At 42.5% G+C, this 18,208-nt stretch overlaps 1 protein-coding gene across 12 annotated transcripts in view; it reads left to right on the forward strand.

The window, feature by feature from the left end:
• arvcfb (ARVCF delta catenin family member b) overlaps positions 1-18,208 on the forward strand; it is a 266,459-nt gene that overhangs the window by 186,708 nt on the left and 61,543 nt on the right. For all 12 annotated transcript variants that reach the window (XM_076890600.1, XM_004567262.4, XM_076890606.1 and 9 more), the window contains one exon: positions 7,947-8,452. In XM_076890600.1, the coding sequence (XP_076746715.1) occupies positions 7,947-8,452 (506 nt within the window). The remainder of the gene's footprint in view (positions 1-7,946; positions 8,453-18,208) is intronic.

The following is an 18,208-nucleotide window of genomic DNA, read 5'->3' on the forward strand; positions in this document are numbered from 1 at the left end:
CCAGCGTGCTGTAATAAATCTGGGAATTTAAGGACTTTAATAACAGCTTATCATTACGTTGCAAGCCCTCAATTATGCTCAGAAATGAAGATGTTTTGTAATAAAACCTCTTTATGCATTGGAGTCAAGCACTCATTTTGTCACCTCCGTGGATGAGTGTTTGCTCATGGACAGAAATGATGATGTCTTTTTGGGCTTCTCTGGATGTGCCTCATTTGAAAGTCTTGTATTACCATAGCTATCAAGTACACATACATACAAAAATGCAGAGACTTGCATACGGTCATTGAGCCAGAAAGGTGAACCATAACATGACAGGATGTTAACAGATGGATCACATCGTGAATTTCTTTACATGGCAACATCTGCATTTGCTGTTTCTCTTCTTCAACCTTCAGCTTCTCCCTTTGTCATCTGTTAACACAGTCAAACATTTTTTCAGTAATCTTAGTGAACATCAGACATGAGATACCTTATGTCCTGTAAAAGAACTTAACTTTGAATCTCTGCTTTGTATCTGTGAGCCAACCATTGAAAGGAGGGATCATTTTTTTACGGTTTATGTTCATGAAAGAAAACTCCAAGCAGCAGGTGCTAATTGTAGCTTCCGTATAGTGTGTGATGTGTAGAATTAGACAAGCCTGATGGAGCTTTATCTGATATTTTGTTGGTGCATCTAATTGTCTGGGCACTTTATACTTTGCCATATCTTTCTGCATCTATCTATCTATCTATCTATCTATCTATCTATCTATCTATCTATCTATCTATCTATCTATCTATCTATCTATCTATCTATCTATCTATCTATCTAGATATCTAGATAGATAGATATCTCTCTCTATATATATATATATATAGAGATATCTAGATATCTAGATATCTCTATATATATATATATATATATATATAAATAAAAACACCCAGCACGCCCCTACGGGCGGTTTATCCTTCAAGCTCGGGTCCTCTACCAGAGGCCTGGGAGCTTGAGGGTCCTGCGCAGTATCTTAGCTGTTCCCAGGACTGCGCTCTTCTGGACAGAGATCTCCGATGTTGTTCCCGGGATCTGCTGGAGCCACTCGCCTAGCTTGGGAGTCACCGCACCTAGTGCTCCGATTACCACGGGGACCACCGTTACCTTCACCCTCCACATCCTCTCGAGCTCTTCTCTGAGCCCTTGGTATTTCTCCAGCTTCTCGTGTTCCTTCTTCCTGATATTGCTGTCATTCGGAACCGCTACATCGATCACTACGGCCGTCTTCTTCTGTTTGTCTACCACCACTATGTCCGGTTGGTTAGCCACCACCATTTTGTCCGTCTGTATCTGGAAGTCCCACAGGATCTTAGCTCGGTCATTCTCCACCACCCTTGGGGGCATCTCCCATTTTGACCTCGGGACTTCCAGGTTATACTCGGCACAGATGTTTCTGTACACTATGCCGGCCACTTGGTTATGGCGTTCCATGTATGCCTTGCCTGCTAGCATCTTGCACCCTGCTGTTATGTGCTGGATTGTCTCTGGGGCATCTTTACACAGCCTGCACCTGGGGTCTTGCCTGGTGTGATAGACCCCAGCCTCTATGGATCTTGTGCTCAGAGCTTGTTCTTGTGCTGCCATGATTAGTGCCTCTGTGCTGTCTTTCAGTCCAGCTTTGTCCAGCCACTGGTAGGATTTCTGGATATCAGCCACCTCCTCTATCTGCCGGTGGTACATACCGTGCAGGGGCCTGTCCTTCCATGATGGTTCCTCGTCTCCCTCCTCTTTCTTGGGTTTCTGCTGCCTGAGGTATTCACTGAGCACTCGGTCAGTTGGGGCCATCTTCCTAATGTATTCTTGGATGTTCGTTGTCTCATCCTGGACTGTGGTGCTGACACTCACCAGTTCCCGGCCCCCTTCCTTCCGCTTAGCGTACAGCCTCAGGGTGCTGGATTTGGGGTGAAACCCTCCATGCATGGTAAGGAGCTTTCTTGTCTTTATGTCAGTGGCTTCTATCTCCTCCTTTGGCCAGCCTATTACCTGATCACGGGCAGGGCGTACGTGTTGATGGCCCGGATCTTGTTCTTACCGTTCAGCTGACTCCTCAGGACTTGCCTGACCCTCTGCAGGTACTTGGTGGTTGCAGCTTTTCTAGTGGCCTCTTCATGGTTCCCATTCGCCTGCGGGATCCCCAAGTACTTGTAACTGTCCTCTATGTCTGCAATGTTGCCTTCTGGTAGTTCAATCCCCTCAGTTCTGACTACCTTCCCTCTCTTTGTTACCATCCGACTACACTTCTCCAGTCCGAACGACATTCCAATGTCATTGCTGTATAGCCTGGTAGTGTGGATCAGTGAATCGATGTCTCGTTCACTCTTGGCATACAGCTTGATGTCATCCATGTACAGGAGGTGGCTGACAACTGCTCCGTTCCATAGTCGGTATCCGTAGCCAGTCTTGTTAATGATCTCACTGAGGGGGTTCAGGCCTATGCAGAACAGCAGTGGGGACAGAGCATCTCCTTGGTAGATCCCGCACTTGATGGTGACTTGTGCTATGGGCTTGGAGTTGGCCTCTAGTGTTGTACGCCACATCCCCATTGAGTTCCTGTTGAAGGCTCTTAGGGTCCCATTGATCTTGTACAATTCTAGGCATTCCAGTATCCAGCTGTGGGGCATTGAGTCATAGGCCTTCTTGTAATCAATATATATATATATATATATATATATATATATATATATCATCTCTTTCTTACTCTTGCTCAGGCTTTGCAGATACATGTTGCTCTTCCTTCCTCTCCCCATCCCCCACACTGTCTGAATGTGAATGCCTAGCACATCCTTAATGTGTGTGTGACACACTGCGTGTGTCCACGAGCACCTTTCAGGTGTGGGTGTCCTCAGGGCCAGGTTGATTAATAGCTGCTTTTGAACCGTGCCAGACTACTGAAGCTTTTTTAAACCAGTCTTTAATGGCTCATCTCTCCTTGGACAGTCAGCGTTGGGGGTCACTCCCCCCACACAGACATGTAAATACATGCAGACACATTTAGTGACCGCTTAATTGCATAGTGTGGGGTGGGACGGTGGATGGAGGGGGTCATTTCTATCCTCTTTTGTCTGTAGTGACACTAGCCAACTCAGGCATTTTCTCCCTTGTCCCATCTTGTCAAGAGCCATTCAAATCCAATCAGAGCAAGAGTAGTTTTTCAGTTTTTCTGTGCTCCTTTTGAAAAAGTTACAGCTGTGTTGCATCACCTCAATAACACTTAAAATAAGGAGAACAGTTGTTGCAGTTTTGAAAGCAAATTGTTTCTTATTCTTGCCTGATGCAGGATTTCACCTGCTCATCAGCGTCTCTAGTGTTTTTACAGGGTGACAGGTTTGGACTGCAGGATGCTATTTTAGCATCCAGAGTGCTAAAACAAGCCAGACCTGCCATGAAATCGGTTCATATTGTTAAGTGCATGAGTGCATTTGTACAGGACACTCGTGCACTGCTGCTCCATGCAAAAGATCTTTGGCCCATAGCAGATGGTGATGCTTCTGGATTTTGTATTTGTGAGGTTGCCCTGGACTATCTTTGCTGATCATTGTTTTCCTGAGCACAAGAAGTGATATCTGCTCCTGCTTTGTAATTGCTGTTTGTATAGCAAATCATTCTGATGACCTGTTGCTAAACAACTAGTTACAAGATATCTGAGATTCCTGTTTAGCATTACTTACTTTATCTTGTTCCAGTGTCTTTGACGTGTGTTGCTGGCCTCAAATTCAAAATGAGCATTTTTTTTTTTTTAATACAGTTGGTCAGTTTCCAGTTTTGATTTGTTTTTGTCCACTTTTTTACTACTTTTTTGAAGTTGCTGCATTCTGTATTATTCCCATCTGTGGAAGCAGGGTAGTTATACTTCCACTCTGTCAATGAAACAATGTCACTTTATTAAAAAAAAAATAAACAACTCAAGTAGTTATGTAAAAGAAAATGCTATCAGAAAACCAGAGTAATTAAAAAGTGACTGGATGGAAAGACTCCAGCTCTGTTCCTTTCACTTCCCATTTCCACAATGACTTCTATGCACGATAAAACAATATTAATTCAAAATGAGCAAATTGTCAACAGGGACAGTCACTGAAAACCTCATAAATGCCAGGATGGTATTTGTACATATGAAATCCAAACATCTTCTAAGCCTGTAATCCTTCATAGTCGCCTCTTTTTATGGGCCTGCAGAAGACGAGGCTCATGCATGGCCGTGACTGAAATGTGATGCAAGTAATTGACAAACGATGAAGCAATGGGAGCATAGTGAGGATGTGACAGAGTTCAAACAAATCGATGAATACCAAACTCTGCAGCCACACACACATCTCATATCTACTGTATCTGCTTATCTTTTCTTCTTTGTTCTTTGTGTCATAAAACAAAACAAGCGCGCCCGCGCAGTCGCACACGACACAAATAGGCTGGACATTTACCAGCTCGATTAACATGAGGAGAGTGATCTTCTGTAATCATGCTCAGAGCATCCTATGAATACACCCTACCCTGCACGCACAATGGCGCCAATTTAAATGCAAATCCTGACATTCCCATCACTCAGCCTCAAGATGTCTGCTTCACCACCGGCCCTGCCATGTTGGCCCAGATCTAAATGAGGCACCATCTGCACAACTGTACATCTTATCTGTGTATTGAAGTGCACGTTAAAGAAAGTGCATGAGAAACACGGCACGGCAGATAATGTGTCTGCGTGTGTGTGTGTGTGGCGGGTATGTGCAGTGTTGTTGATGCTGAGATTGTGAACTTCCCTTCTTTTAGAGCGGGGTAATTTCTGCCTTTCTTTGCCTTGTCAAGTCAAATACTCTATAGCGAAAGAGATCTCTGAATGTTGTTGTATGTGTTTGGATCGTGGCGTACACATGGAAGCAATTAGTAAACCAGCAGCACGTGCACATGCGCTTAAAACTTCCCTCCTTTTCCTTGTAGTGTGTCAAGAAGCTCAGTGTTTTTTTGCCAAACCTCAGAGCAGCAGTTGTTGTCCAAATGATGTGCTGTAATCAGGCTTCTGCGCTCGTGATTGGCCCCTCCTTCCATACTGTGGTTACAGGCTGCTATTGAGATTTGTGGCTCCCCAAAATGTTCCATAAAGATTAGAGAGGAAAAATAAACTTTTAAAAGAATCGTAAACACGGAGAATACACCAAATGCCCTTTGCAGTTCAGGTTTGTTGTGACTTGACATATCCCTTCAAGCTACAGCCGTTCAGCACCACAGCTCTTTCAATTTAGTTAACTTGCAGCATTTAGCCGCAGGGCTGTTCTTGACAGCCTTGTTGTCTTACTCCATCTCTATTAATCCTCCTTCCATCCACCTGAATAGGAGATTTAGAATCTTTTTACAATAGTTAAGCAGGAGTTTTTCTTTTAGTACATCTCGTATCGATTTTTCTGGCAGTAAGACGCACCAAGTTGTACCATAAAAGCCAAAATGTCAGTTATGGGAAAAACAACGCAACAAACGAGGGAGGGCACGTGTCCTGCAGCCAACTTTTAACCAGCTTCTATCGATTATACAACGGCCCCTAAGCATCCAAGTCTCTTATCTGGCAAAGAACGGAAAAAACATTGAGATAAACTGAGTGCTCAAAGTTTAGCACAAATTAACAAAATATATTTTATGTGATGACTTTAAAAGCAGTAATAACAAAATGTCCTTTTTGTTCCACCGTGCTGAACTTAGAAACAGAGAGATGACTGATTTAGGTGTGCAAGCACTTAACGTTGTGCTATTTGCCCTCCAGCTCTCGTTATTTTGTGGAGGGCTTTTGATAGCACACAGATATGGAAAATTGTCTGCTGCTGTAAAGAGTATGCAGGACCATATCAACTTGTCGGCCTTAATATGCTTTAAACACCCTGTTCTATACATATTTTGCCCAAGGAAGGTCTCCAGTACCTTTGCACACTTCATGCACTTGAGATCTGTGAAAACCTGATTAAATTTGTTGCACTCCACAGCTATCATTACAAAAGGTGCTTGTTTCAAACAGCCCACACTATGCAAACCATCCAAAATCTGGTTGTAACATAGAGTGGAAATGAAACAAAAAAACTGACGTACACCTTCACAGCTTTCGTCTTAATAAGAGGAGACGTGAACGGGAAAGATGCTTGTGGGGAACTTCCAAAAGACCCGCAGCTTTGTGTTGTCACTTTTCTCCTGTTGCATCCGATACATTTAGTCAGCTCATTATAAGCAATGACTAAGAGCAAATGTCATGTCTGTATTTTTCTTTCACAAGCGATCTCAGATAGCAATTGAAAATCGCTTTTTGAAATGTCAGAGATTTCTCCTGCCAGGTAGTAAACTACTCACTACGGCGGCTGATTCTTTGGAAAACGGCTTGGGCTTAAATTTCAAGGGGAACAGAAAATGTGTTCAAACCGGGGCCAACATCACTACAACCATTTGACATTACTACCTAGACTGCATCGCAACATAGAGAAGGTGAAGAAGTAGAGGATTTTCATTTGAAGTAAGCACTAAACATTCATCAAATTTGTTCATAAAAACAAGAAAGTGACGATGCGTGGGAAGCATAATTAATAAAAAACACATTACAACTAGAGCTCAGTCAGCTTACCACTGACCACCATTTTGTCACACCACTAACCACCATATATCAAGTACCACAAGCGGAGAGCAGCTGTATTATGTAATGAGGGTACGCAGTCTCAAGCTGTGGAGTAGGCGAGGTATGATAATGGCTGTGCGTAAGTGCACTCATGTAATGATATTCCTCTTCCCATATTAAGATTTTTACCTACTAAACATTCTCCTTATAGACAAAGGAGACATGTCAGTGAAACAAGCTTCAAAAATGTTCCTTTGAACTTTTCTGCCAGTGTTAAATTTGGCTTACCTGAGCTGCTGCAGTTGAGCCCAACAAAAAAAGAAAACCTTTCCTATGATTAAAGAAAAACAATAAGTCACCTGAACTCTAGCAACGATGATCTGTCACTGGAATTGAGCGCCTATTTTTTCATCCATGTTCCAGCAGGAATTTGATGAGCCTGTCTATGGAGTAAAGAGTTGTAAAGAGCAGGCTCTGAGAGGCTTTGGAAATAGGGGATCATTAAAGGAACCTCCCCCCTCAGCGGACCCCATGAGCTCCCTTCTTTCTCTGCCACTCAGTTCCATTGCAGAAAAATTAGCAAAGCTGAAGACTGTTTAGGTCCTTAGCTGTAATGTCAGTAGCGCTAATAAGGGTAATGCTGGTAGAAGCGTCCCAGAGTGATGGTCATTAACATTTCAGCAACTGTATGCTAGAGTTGGCACTGTGAGCAAAGGGAGCCCTGGAGGTATCATAGGAGCTCATAGTCCTCCCTGAGGGGACAGCCGAGCTCTCGCTGTTCCCTGGGGGAAAAGACATCAAATCCTTTCTCTGCCATATGTGGTGGCTTCTAGAAAAAAAAAGAAAAGGAAAAACTTCACAAGGCTATCCTTCAAAGGATTTTCTTTGGTATTGCCTTGTCTGTTTCTTTGTGAAGTGCCCGTCTTTTCTTTCACCAGTCTTTTCCTGTCTCTCAGTCACTCCTTCTAAGACTTTATGTTTCTTGAAGTCTGACTTTTTTGTTGCTGCCACCTGGCAGGGAGGAATAATAAGAATGCTGCATACTATATGTATTTTATTGCAAAGAACTACCATCACAGTGCTTCTGGCAAATCTGGTAAAATCTGATCTGAACCACAGATCCTTCTCTTTCTGTCCAGTACCGTGTCCTTGTCCTGCTCTGTCTCTCACTTCTTTTCACCTCATTAGTCAGCAGCTTTCACCTCAGTTAGCTTCTCTCAGAGTGTTTCCCCCCGGCTGCCTAATTCTTCTCTTGGACAAATCTGTCTGAGTCACCCCCCATTTACCTCGTCCATCTTCCTCGTCCTAACTGTCCTCTCTTCTCTCCTCATCCAGAGGGTACCCAGATGACCCCATTGAGGCTGAGCTGATCGATGAGCGCCACCCTTACATCCATGGGATGTATTCAGCACCACTGGCTCAGCCAGAGAGGGGTAGCATGGCCAGTCTGGACCGCATGGGTGGTCGTCGCTCACCTTCCATCGACAGCATCCGCAAGGACCCACGCTGGCGGGACCCAGATCTCCCTGAGGTCATTGCCATGCTAGGCCACCCGATCGACCCAGTCAAGTCCAACGCCGCTGCCTACCTGCAGCACTTGTGCTACGAAAATGACAAGATTAAGAAAGATGTGCGTCAGCTGAAGGGAATTCCAGTTCTGGTGGGTCTTCTGGATCACCCCAAGTCTGAAGTCCATCGTAAGGCTTGTGGTGCCCTGCGCAACATCTCCTATGGCAAGGACAATGACAACAAGGTGGCCATCAAGAACTGTGATGGCATCCCGGCCCTTATCCGCCTTCTGAGGAAGACCAACGACATGGAAGTACGAGAACTCATCACAGGTAAGATACGTATTTCCAACTTAAATTAATAATTTGTAATTTTAGGATTGCACTCATTTCCTGTTGTGGTTGAAGTTAGAGGAGATTGATACTATTCAAGTCTCTTGTGATGGATACGATGACACATCAGGCAGGTGTTTCTCTTGGCTTTAAGAAAGCAGGTATGAAACAGTTAACCTAGCTTTGTAGACAACCAATAATCCTCTAATCTTATTTAGTATTTCATCCAATTTTTTGTATTAAAAGGTCAATTTGAATTTTTTATTTGTTTGATTTATATGAACTATTTCTCCACAGTCAGTGTATTACCTATAATACATCTTGTCAGCATGCCCCAGTATGGAGGAGCAGTAGGAGTACTGGGAGAGATGCTAAGCATTTTAGCCACCTAATGATATGTATTTTTGTAGTTTGCTACATTTAACATTTTTCTGTGTAAAGCTACCAGATTTCTGTGAACAACAACAGTAATTTTGCATTAATGGACAAAGGAGTTACTGGCTTATCACTGCCAGTGGTTAGTTTATTTAGTATTATTGTGTGAGTTGGGTACGGTGGCCCTGAGAGGTCAAACGCAGACAAAACATTACAGAAGTTGAATACAACATGACAGAAAAACGAAAAACCCACAAAAAACAAAAGATGTTTGCTTTTCTTTTTTTGACTTCTTCCGTTGTCTTTTATCCAACTTCTGTTGCGTTTTGTGTACTTTTGGATTTTTCTGCATTTTTCTATTTCCTGGTGTTTCCTTAAGTTGCAATGTGTTTGGTGTTTCAGCGTAACTTGGATCCAAACTAACTGTAGACTCACACAGTAAAACAAACTAACAGGTCAAAGCGCACAGTGGCTCTGTGGTTAAAATCGTTCCACAGCAACAGCCCGATTGGTTTGGCCCTGTTTGAAGTTTGCATGTTCTCTATGTGCTTGCGTGGGTTTTCTTTGGGACCTCCAATTTTCCAGACTCCAGACTTCACTTCCTGATTAAAAAAAACGAATTTAAAAAGACGTGGTAGAGCAGCAACCTCTTTGTTAAAGTAAAATAACTGTTTTGTTCTTGGAATCTGCCATAATCCCTTTGTCTCTCTCTGCATGGTACTGCAGGGCTGTGAGTCATGCTTTATTAAGAAGCAGATCTTTAACTGCTGACACACGTTACTATTTAGCATTATTCATATCTATAAATCATCTCAACATTTGCAATAAGTTTGTTTCTAACATACTTGCCTAATTAGCACTGAATTGCATAAGTCCCTGTATGGCAGTGAAGATCTAGACAAGGCGTTTAAAGCTGTAATTAGTCCTAGTTAGATCCCAAGAAAACGTGTTTTGAGTGCACTGATAGGTGTGGGGGTTTTCTCACCACTTATTAAACGTAACATATGTTAATGAGTAAAGGATCACCAATGGTCACGGATATCAAATTTCAGATTTGATTACTTTAACCTCACAACGTAGTACTGCGGAGACAGATGGAAAGTGGAGGGATGATCTATAGGACAGCAAAAAGCATATAAACATCGATTTCAGAAAACGCTATTAGATGCATCGGGTAATGAAATACTGTATGTTTTTAATTCCTTTAAGAGGAGCTATTGATTCAGATGCTAGGATAGGATTTCTTCTCCTTGACCCGGTAAATGTCATTGATGTGGGGAAAACACTCTGTGTATGTGCGTTCAGCTAATCCCTAACACAATTGGCTTGACCTGACACACTTTCGGCTGGTATTGACACGTTTGGCATCTGAGAGTGGGCTTTTGTTTTCGGTGTGAAAAATGAGAAGCACTTTCAAGTGAGAAACTTGACCTTTGCGAAATGCAGTATACACGTTAGCCCAAAACAATTAAAGGAGTTGCTATTTAGGTGGCAAATTAAGGGAGGAAAATTGCTGACAAATCTGATTTGGGCAGATGTAGATAGTTAGCTAGGTGTTGTGTTGTCGATATGTTTGAGACTGTGGCCCTTTAAGGGGGAATGTTGGCTATATTTTGGCTATTGACAGCTTTAGTCTGGCCTTTAAAAACCACACACATGCATTTGTGTGTGTGTTGTCTGCCGTGACAGAGATGTTGCAGTGAGCGATGGCTGTGCTGCAGCAGAAATGATTGCCTTTACAGTACCTTGTTGCTCTCCTTCGTAGCTAAAAATAACCCTGCACCACAAGACAAGGAGGGCAGTACGGAGGAAGTTATTCCCCTCCCTCCTAGCCGTAATTATCCAACCCTCCCTCCCTCACTCGATCTAATTTTTTTCTCTCTTTCATTCATTATCTATACTCTCATTCATTTTCCCTCTGTCACGGTTTCCTCCCTATCCCTGCCTCAGTCTCCAGCTTTACGTTTCCATTGCCACTGCTCCGTCCCCAGTGAAAACGGGCCCGTCACAATGCAAGCTCAGCTCACAGGCTCAGCTCACAGGCTCAGCCGGTGCGGCTGGAATTGGCTGTGTTTTTCCTCAATTAAATATAATTGGGGGGATTTAAATACAGGCCCTTTTCTTAGTCCATGTGTTTAAGAGTTTGCTGTTGGAGTTTATGCCGTCCCTCAGAAACCACAGTGAGCTCTGTTTTCTACAGGGGAAATGGGTGACGTGGAAAGAACCGAGCAGTTTCTTTTTCCAACACACAAGTTGGGCAGACAGTGGAGTCGTTCATATTTTTGGAGCTTTGTATCGTTCAGAGTAATTCTATTTTCCCTCCTGGTAGGCTCAAGGCTGTTTGTGCCCTCCAGCAATTCCCACTCTGGAAATGTAGATTATTAAGCGGATTTCTCTCCTGTTTTCCCTGCAGGAGACGTCTGGTTTTTGTGGGCTGACATTCAAGCAGGTGCCTGCTGCAGACCTTTTGTTGTTTGAATGAAAGATGCATATGGTTGGCAGGGATTTAAGCTAGAGGAGAGATAATGTCTAGACACACATGTTTGTCTCTGCCCAGCTTTTGTGCTCTTGTCAGTAAAATTACAGTGTTGTCTGACAAGAGTTCGAAGCATGGGAAACATTTCTAAAACTGTAACTGTAACTTCAGCTTACACAGAACGCCTTGATCAGTTTGCTTTGACCAACCAGCAGCCAGTTTAACCAGATTCAATTAAAATGATCTTCATTGTCCAGACTCCTCCTGGTTATGTTTTGTTTTTTTAAATCCTTCTTGTGGTCGTCACTTACTGTAGTTGCCTTGCCTGCTGTTGATTGCTGAACAGATTGATAGAATGATTTTGTCTCAGACTCTCTTTTCGCTGAAAACAGCCACCTTCCTCCTGCTACTGCTAACAGGGAGTGATCCAAAACAGTGAGCTGAAAGACATCAAAATGCACTGGGAGAGTCATCTGGGCTTTTCTGCCTACTAGCTACTTCTTTCACATTGCTCACAGATTTTATCGGTTGTTTTTAGCAAACCCAAAGCACAAGATGAAGCCAGTGAGGAAGCAGTGTAGTAGCGACTTTGTAGTGATTAATGCCATCTGACTTTATCCAACACCCCCAACTTTCAAACGGTAAACCATTTTTTTTTAGACTTTATTTATCCCCAAGGGGCAATTAACATACAACAGAGCAGCATAACGTTGAAGATAAGGACAGTAAGAACAGGCAATAAGAGTGAGATAATAAATGCACAGAATATACAGTATATACAGTTTTAAAATTAAAGTGACTGAAAGGTGAATAAATAACTGTGAGTGACTAAAAGTGAATAAAGTGTCGGTAGTATAAAAAGAGTGTAGTTTATGTTTCTGGTGTGGGAAATGGTGTTATCGGCTGGTGTTAAAAAGCAGAGTGGCTTTGGGGACAAAGGTGGCACTCCTCCTCTCAGTCCTGCAGGAAATGCAGCGGAGGCATCGCCCAGAGGGGAGGCATTGAAATGCGGGGTGAAGAATGTGAGAGGGGTCGTTGATGATTTTAGCTGCCTCTCTAAGGGCCTGTTGGCTGAAAACCTGTGCCAGAGTTCTGACAGCCAGCCCAATGATTTTAGAGCACACTGATGCAGTGTGCTGCAGTCTGTTCTTGTTCTGAAGGCTGAGGGAGTGGAACCAGCAGGTGATGGAGAAGGTCATGATGCTTTCCAGGAAGGCATAGTAAAAAGTCATCATGATGGGTGTGCTGACTCCAAAGGAGTTGAGTTTCCTAAGGAGGTGTAGCCATTGGTGGCACCTCCTTAGTAATTGCTGCGTCCCATTTAAGTGCCCCACTTCTAAGGCTTTGATATTTTCCATGCAGACTTGCTTGAGCGGCTCACTGATGCACTTGATACGACTCTGTTGGTGTTATTAATTACTAGAGATGGCACGATACCACTTTTTTATGTCCGATACCGATATCATAAATTTGGATATCGGCCGATACCGATATAAATCCGATATAGTGTTTTTTAATCAATAAACTGTTTTTTTTAATATCTTGCTGCATTTTTTATAAGTTCATACTCAAGTTCAAGCAAAAAACAAACAAACACTAAAGCTATTCTGTTATACCTGTATGCAAAAAATACACTGCACCCAAAATATTTCATAGTTCAGCAAAACTGATCAATCTAATAAACTTAAACCTACTCAATCCTCCATATTCTGGTATTTTAAAGAGTACTTAGCAGAAATATTAAGCAACCTAACTAATAGGGTTGCAAACTCCCAGCAAAAAAAAAAAAATAGGGAAGCAATAAGTTTTCATTAAGTTTGGGATCAGACAGCATTGTTTCAGCTCATACGGATGCCAGCCGATGGTCAACTAGAAAGTCCCGTACCTGGTGTCCGCAGGTGCCGTCACATATGCAAACCGCTTTGCAACCCAGCTATACGCCAGCTTCTCCTTTTTATGCTGCAATTTGTTACTGGAGCTGTTTTGTTGTGGGATCTTGCTGCTGTAAATCACTGCAGACATTGTGTGTGTCTGTGCGAGTGTACTGTAACAGAGATTTTTCTTATTCTGTGGACATTCACATTCACGAGTCCACTTTTTGAGGTCTCCCTCTTCTCTTTCTCTTCTCCTGCCTCTAGCACGCCCAATCTCTTTCTCCCTTCTTCTGAACCGTGCCTCCGTCCCTCTTTACCTCTCAGAGTGTGATGGATGGCATGAGAGGTGAGGAGGAGAAGTAGAGGAGGAGAACGGTAATGGGCAGAACTAAGTTAATAGCTGTGCTTGAAGAGCAACATGCCTGCCAGTGGTGCCTGGAAAATTTAATTAGCCCAGCCACAGCTCCAGTCCCTTACCCGGTCCTACTCTTAGTTCCTCCAGCCGTCATATCCAGGTATCACAGAGAGATTCAAAAAAAGGGAGTATAAGAGCCGGCAGTTGGTTAATATGTAGTTCAGTCTGTTGGTTATATCAGGAAAAAACGATGAATCCAAACTGCCTGTTAGCAACAGTATATGATGGAAGAGGCAGGTTATAATGTGCATGTTAAGCTTTCCTTTTGGCTAGATTGCATTTAAAACAAAGTCATCAGAGGCTTATGAGAAAACTCAATCACAGTAAAAGATTGTTGCTGCATATATATATATCAGATAACAAGGTTTTTCTGTCTTATGCCATTTCCTGTTTATGCAAACTGAAGCACAGTTGCCTTTGGAGGGTTTTTTAATAGCTGAATAAGTTCTGTTTACAGGAATATATTCCAGTAGGTTTTACAGGTTATTTAGCATATTCATTTTATTACACGCAATGTTTTAGAAACTTATTTTCTGGACCAACTCAACTAGACTGCTCCAGAACTATTTCTCGGCAGATAAACAACATTAATAATAAACCAGAAAGAAAAGTTAAGGCCTGATCATCAAAGTGAGGGATTTCTTTGCATTTTTAAAAAGCACACACGCACCAATAAATCACAACACTGATTTTCTTAAGGCGCTTTGTTAATGTGAGGAATAAGACACTACAAGATTAAAAAACAAACAGAACAGGCAGCTAACCCTGGTCATAGGAGGTGTGTATTAAATCTAATGTGATCTGTCGTGTCAGTAAAGCTTGCAGTGTTCTCATATTTTTATTACTGAGCTTTATTCAGAGTATTAATTAAAGTAGGTACTTGCATTCATTCAACTCTGTTTGTTTTCAGTTATGTTGCAGCCTAGATTTGCTCTTCTCACTTTTTTAAAATTTCCTTTGGAAGTTTTTTGTGTTTTTATTACTTTAATATGATAATTTATTGATCAGGGAATGGTGCAGCGGATTGGCTGATTAGATATTTGTGTTAACGAGCAGCTGACCTTTTATACCCAATGAAGTGGATGGTGGATTGGTAAATATCACCCTATTAATAAGCATACATACTTTCACATGTGAGAGATGGAAAATTTGATCAAATTAACAACAACTACAACATTTGCTTTGATTATTGTTTATTTTTTTTAACCCATATTTTACTTTTTAGATTTGTTTATATAAACTGTAGTGACCTCAATGCCTCATACTTTTCTTTGTTTGTGTCCTATTATAAGACTTTTATAAGAGTTTGCTTAACCTCCAGAGACAGATGAAAATCAGTTTATATTTGTGTTCGTGGAAAGTTCAGGCAGAAGTTAGACAAAAAAACTCAAACTTGTGCACTTTTCGGGGTTTGGATCACCTGGACAGTTTGGCTTAGATCAATGCAAATTGACTGCAGCTCTAAAGTGGCTCCGTATCGTGCGCCAATACAATAATTAACCGAAACTCTTAGCTCAGCAGTGCATTTTTGACAGCTGACGTTTCTATCCAAACTAAGTGCAGCGTTCTTCATTTCTAGCTGTGAAGAGAAGTCTGGTTACAGCGTATATTGTTCATGTTGCCTGTTAAATTTAGGTGTGAATGGCATCAAATAACCAGCACACACACATGAGTGTTTATGAGGGAACCCGATCTTTTTGGCATGACAATTGCATGGTGTCTGCCTCCGGCTTGCAAGACAGCGGTACATCCCTAACATGCCCACCTCTGACAAGCTGACATAGGACAGCAAATGGACTAAAGCTGATACAGTTGTTGGCCTGAAACACTGGCGGGATGCTGGATGGAGACGGTCGCTTCCACAGCACTCTGTCATCTTAAATAACATTCTGTCAGTGGGCTGTATGCCTGTCGTACTTGATGGATCACAGCCACGGCAAAGACATGCCTTTTCCCTCCCCTCTGGCATATGTGATCTGTGCAGAGCTGACTGATTCCACCGGCCTGAGCAGTGTTTCAGTTGGAGCACTGAAGGTGACGGTGAACTACCAAAGGAGCGAAAGAAAGTTTGTATGGTGAACAAGAATCTGGTAACTTTAAAGCACAGAGCAGTCTTTCAACATCCTGGGTACGACAGATCAGGGATGCATGTATGCCGTATGCACTTCCAGCCAAGTTGAAAAATGGACTGCAATCTAGAAACAAGTATGCACCATTGAAATAAGGGGCATTATGCACCATTTATCTTATAGCAGGGAATACACATCGGGCTTGGATGCTGGAATCATAGAAATGAATGAACAAGACTTTGTCTGAATATTATTAAAGTGCCGTCTGTTTCTTCCTCCTCTGTGGCACGTTGCAAAAGTCATAAATTAGCACCACTTATTTCTGTTAGGACACCGACAGCACAGTGAGAAGTTTTCTTTGCCTTTCTTAAGATCCCATCACTCATTGTGAGTTGATTGCATGTTGCATTTTGCTTGTCACGAGTAAAGCTGATGCTAATGACACAACAGTGGCAGTAATCAAGCTGTCAGGCTGGCAGGCATGAATGTTAGCTAGCTGTCATCATACCAAAGTACAGACACCACAAGTGCACGTTTGTCTTTTAATTGGATTCATGCCTGGATGCGGAGATTTCCTCTCAGATGCTCGAATGTGTTTGTTTGGGAAAAGTGACACAATTGACCCTGTGGGGAAAAATAAAAAGCAGATGAGATGGAAATGCTACCCTGTTGGGTAGTGCTAAATTCTGTGAGCGTCGTCTGCGCCAGTATCTGTTTCACACTCACATAGTGCCACGGGATACTGTGACTTCATAACGAGGCCAAAATTCAGATAAAATGATAAATTATTTTCCACCGACTGTGACATCTGTCTCTGCTGATGCTAACACACCTGCGGCTGCGAGCACTGCACTATTTACTTATTTTCTTCCGATCACAGCTTCAGTTTTGCTGATGGAAGAACATCCATATGCTAAAATAAAATCTCAGCTTGTTTTGCACCAAGTTAAACGTACCATGAAAGTGCCTGTCTAAAAAAAAAAAAAAAAAAATCAATATTGAATTTGTAGAGGTATGAAATTTACAGTAAACACCTGAAGCTCAAAATTAAACATGCTTTTCTTTCTACAATGTAATTACCTGAGCGTTGGTGATTTAATGCTCAACGGGATATTTTTCCCTGAATTTAGCCTGTAAGGTTGTGTTTACTCTCAGGACGTGACCTGCTCCCAACAAGCTGTGAGTCAGGTGGAGTGTTTTAGGTAGAGTCACGGCTGATCGTACGATACGCACCCTCCCTCCCAGGAAAGAAATAATCACAATATCCCTTGTGTGGAGCCACACCCCAGCTTCCACATCTAATAGCATCCCACCCTGGTGGTCTCTGACGCACAGGAAGTCTAGTCTAGTCACCAACTGAAAAAACAGCGAGTGGAGCTCCGGTGTTTCCACTTCAGTGGCCGATGTCACAGACATGTTAGCATCAGCAAAAATGTATGCTACATTCAGTGGAGGTTTATTTAGAAACTGCGAGACGCCAAAAATTCAACTGACTTTAAACTCGACACCGCGCTTCCTCACCAGCAATCCAGCTGCAGACACACCCGTGCACACGCACAGGGATTCCTTAACTTGGTAGTGCGTGATGGCAAAGCAGAGCGGAAGAAGGTCATGAACTAAATTAAGATTTACTGTTTTGTAAGAGCGCCGCTTAAGTGTTTTAGTTACATTATGTTTTTTTTAACATTTCAAAGGAAACGGTCAAACAAGGCAGAACCACATCAGAGGGACTGGAAGTATTTTTAGTTCAGATCTGTCCGCTGAGACAGAGTGGAGAGCATGATTTAACAGGGGAAATATTGACCGTCTGGAAAATGTACAGAAACCATTTTAAATAAGTGTGCCAGGAAGTATGACTGCTTCACTGCTCTGCTAATGGCCTGTTTATGGGACGAGAGCGAGTCACACGCTCTGGGTGCATGTGAATACAGAACTATATGAATGCGTTTATATGTGCAAAAGCTGCGAGTCTCTGAGCACTTTGGCATGTGCGAGTGTGTAAATATTTGCTTAATCTTAATCTTAGCCCCCAGCTGTTAGTCCTGTGGACCAGATTGGAGTGAGAGGGTGGGGTGGGGACGCTCGCAAGGAAGCCGGTGATATTGTATGAAATAAAAAAGGACAGGTGTCTGCTACGTTTTTTTTCTCGAGAAAAAAAAGAACGTTTCTTTCTGTGGTTCAGCTGGCAAATTTGGCTCATCCGTCAACACAGTCGGCACTTATCCGGCTGCAGTTTCTGCATTCATGGAGGCATGCTAGATGCTCTGGATGTCACTTGGCTTTAAAAACAAAATGCCAAACTAAGGTGGGACTTAGACACCGTAAACAGCGTTGTCTATAGCTGTGAAGCTACAGCTGATGATGATGATAAACCTCCATACATTCCTTTAGAAAACATACTAAAAAGGCTCATATAGATTTTTGCTGATGCCTCCCTTCCACCATAACCCAGAAGTGAATAAGCATTGTACTTGCACGTTCACAAGTACAATGCAAATGCAAGTTGCTAAGAGCTTTTCCAGCATGCATGGATTAAGTTGCTGCTGC

Source organism: Maylandia zebra, linkage group LG12, assembly GCF_041146795.1.
Source record: "Maylandia zebra isolate NMK-2024a linkage group LG12, Mzebra_GT3a, whole genome shotgun sequence".
Taxonomy (NCBI): domain Eukaryota; kingdom Metazoa; phylum Chordata; class Actinopteri; order Cichliformes; family Cichlidae; genus Maylandia; species Maylandia zebra.